Genomic DNA, 3,226 nt, shown 5'->3' on the forward strand with positions numbered 1-3,226 from the left:
TGCTGATTTTTAACTAGTTTCCACACGAAGGACCTTGACAACGTTACCGTACCGGCGCCGGCCGCACAAACAAACGAAACCGTGCCAGTTAAGTCCGCGATTTCCCCTTCCTTGGACGCGCATTTGGCACCCTATCGGCGATCATGATTCGCCTCAGCACACTAGCTGCGTCGATCCGGGTAATACTTTGCTAAAACTCGTATTATAAAACCATACACCACACAAACAGTAGCTAGTTTGGAGTTGCGCTTGCACCAATGACATTCCCTCGTCAAGCCCACAGCCCAGCGCCACCGCCGTCGCACCCATGGCCGTCGGGAGGATCTTCAAAGGATGACCCCGCGTCTCAAGGTGGGATCATCGCTGGCCTCGTCATCGGCTTCGTGGCCTCCTTGCTCCTCTTCACCGTGGCGTGGAGCGTCTTCAAGGGGCACCGCAACAGCCGCGCTCGCGCCCGCGCCGCGGCGGCGGCCGCCGCTCGGCCGTGGCCACCGCCGGAACCTTACAGCCCACGCAGCGACGAAGAGCGGCAGAGCCGAAGCGGCAGCGACCCGAGCCAGACGGCCCGTCTGCCGGCGTTCACGTACAGCCCGTCCGTGAAGCACAACGTGGCGGGCGGCGGCGAGGAGGCGGCGACGTGCTCGGTGTGCCTCGGCGCGTTCCTGCTCGGAGAGACGGTCCGGCTGCTGCCGGTGTGCCTGCACCTCTACCACGTCGGGTGCATCGACCCGTGGCTGGACGCGCACTCGACGTGCCCGCTCTGCCGCTCCGACACCGACCCGACGATCGACGCCGTCCGGATACTGCCTGTTTAGGCCTTCGTTCTGCCGGCGAGTGGCGTAGATACATGAGGTATAGCCGCAGCACTACTGTAAAGATTCGCGAGGATAGTTGGAGTGTACACTCATGCATTTATTTTGCTGGAGATTATTTTTTTACGACGTAGTATGACTTTGTCTCAAACTCTCAATACATTGCTTGGTATATCAACATTTGCCTCTTTTGGTGATGTTACCGGATTAGTTACCAATTGTGTCAAGAGTCTTGTTGCGCTAATTTGTTGCGGTGACATTGATCTTGGTGACGTTCTTCAGGCCTTCCCGGCTATTCGCTCCACCTTCTCAATGAGATATTTGGGACTGTCTCTTTCAGTTACAAGGTTGAAGAGGATACACTTTCAGTTCTTAGAAGATAAAGTTGCTCGGAAGCTGCCGCCTTGGATCGTGAGGCATGTAGCTACCCCGGGCCGCGTCGTTTTGGTCAAGGTTGTGCTTACCGCCATTGCTATATATCATATTACGCCTCTGGAGTTGCCGGTGAAAGTGAGGAAGAAGATTGATAGTTTGCGGCCCGCCTACCTATGGGCGGGATGTGACAAGGTGACTGGTGGAAAATGCAAGGTCAACTGGAAACTTGTCTGTAAGCCCAAGATCTTCGGTGGTTTGGGCATCCTCAACCTAGAGAAGTTTGCTACTGCCCTTCGATTGCGATGGCTTTGGTATGAATGGGCTGACCCACCCAAGACTTGGATTGAGATGGGAACGCCATGCAATGACAATGATAGGGGCATTTTTGCGGCGGCCACCACGATCCGCATTGGAGATGGAGGTAAGGCGAAGTTCTGGGAATCACCCTGGCTCCAAGGCATGAGACCCGAAGATATTGCTCCTAGGATCTTTGATCTCTCAAAAAAGAAATCTTCCTCAGTCCAAACTGCTCTCCTCAACAATTTTTGGGTTAATCAAATTGATACCCATCATGGGATCACCCTTGAGCACCTACAGGAGTTCACCACACTTTGGGAGAAACTATCCTCTGTTACTCTCAACAACAGTATGCAAGATACTATCCACTGGAAGTTCACCTCTCAAGGAGAATACTCGACGTCGACTGCCTATATGGCGCAGTTTGCTGGACACACGACTAGCATCATGCCTGCTGCTGTTTGGAAGGTTTGGCCCCTCCGAAATGCAAGTTTTTTGCTTGGTTGATAATTCAAAACAGAGTATGGACGGCCGGTCGATTGCTCCGCCGTGGTTGGCCGAACTGCAACCTTTGCCCGCTTTGCAAGCAAATCCAGGATATGGTAGCGCATCTTCTCTTTCAGTGTAGATTCTCCCAGCACCATGGCTCATTTTTTTACTATTCTCGGGTAATTTTTAAAATATGAGGAAGAAAGTTTTAATAAAGTATAGCATGGCATTTTTCATGTAAATTGAGCATTGTTGTTGTAAATTATGTTTTGTTTTTGTCTTTTCTTTATTATAAAAATATATATGATTTTTTTTTCTTAATGGCATTTTTTAATTCTTTTGGGCCTAGCCAATTTTCTCCTGGTGATCGAACCGTTCGTTGGGATCCTCCCTAGCTAATGATCGCCAGAAATCCTCGTCCTAAAAATATGGGACCACCTATGTATAAGTTGTGCGGCCCTTTATTATGTTTCGGTCATTTTTTCTTACCAATGGTTGACAATAGCCACGCAATCCGTGGCTATCAAGACACTCCTAAGATGAAGATCCTTCATCAAAGAGAGAGCCTCGCAACAAGCACGTGCTTCTAGACACTCAGGATCAACTAGTCCGTTGAAAATAATGACTGAGGCACCAAGGGTAGATGGTATCTACCCTGATCATCGCGGCATATTGCCGCACTTGCTCCCCCGTTCTTTGAACTGTTGCATCCACGTTAAACTTTGCAACTCCTGTTAGGCCCTTTAGCCATTTCCTACATGGAACTCTAGCTGGTGCACCCCGATTCATATTTTGCTTGGTCGGCAGCAACTCAAGATCTGGTAAGTAGTCCTAAATAAAGGCGAAGGATGATAGTGGGCTTTGAAAAATTTTCTCGTGCTTTGCTTTCTCCTAGCCCACCATATAGCCCAAATGGTAACTAGTATCTTAGTAAAATCTTTCTCACTCACAGAATCATTCATGACCGAGAGCCATAATACCTGGGAGCTCCTAACGGGCGCCTTCAGCGCCGGTTCCCGTTCTGGCGCCCACACGCCCGCGAACTGGGCCGGCCCATCTTGCCTCGTGTTCCACTTCTGCTTGTTCGCTCCCCTCGCTCCCTCGTTCATTCTCCCTCGATCGCCTACTTCGCTCCCCTGGATCGGTCAAGTATTGACTTTTGACGAAAAAAAACAAAAAACGAAAAATTTCGTGAATTCAAGAATTTTCATAAAGCTTGAAAGAAAGTCCAGGAACTTATAAAAAAGTTCACG

General features: G+C 50.0%; 1 protein-coding gene across 1 annotated transcript; it reads left to right on the forward strand.

Annotated features, from left to right (window-relative positions):
* The first annotated feature begins 257 nt into the window (after positions 1–257).
* LOC119338918 (E3 ubiquitin-protein ligase EL5-like) lies at positions 258–815 on the forward strand. Its single transcript, XM_037611127.1, has one exon. The coding sequence runs from the start codon at positions 258–260 to the stop codon at positions 813–815; it is 558 nt and encodes a 185-aa protein (XP_037467024.1).
* Positions 816–3,226: the final 2,411 nt, after the last annotated feature.

Source organism: Triticum dicoccoides, chromosome 7B (assembly GCF_002162155.2).
Source record: "Triticum dicoccoides isolate Atlit2015 ecotype Zavitan chromosome 7B, WEW_v2.0, whole genome shotgun sequence".
Lineage (NCBI taxonomy): Eukaryota > Viridiplantae > Streptophyta > Magnoliopsida > Poales > Poaceae > Triticum > Triticum dicoccoides.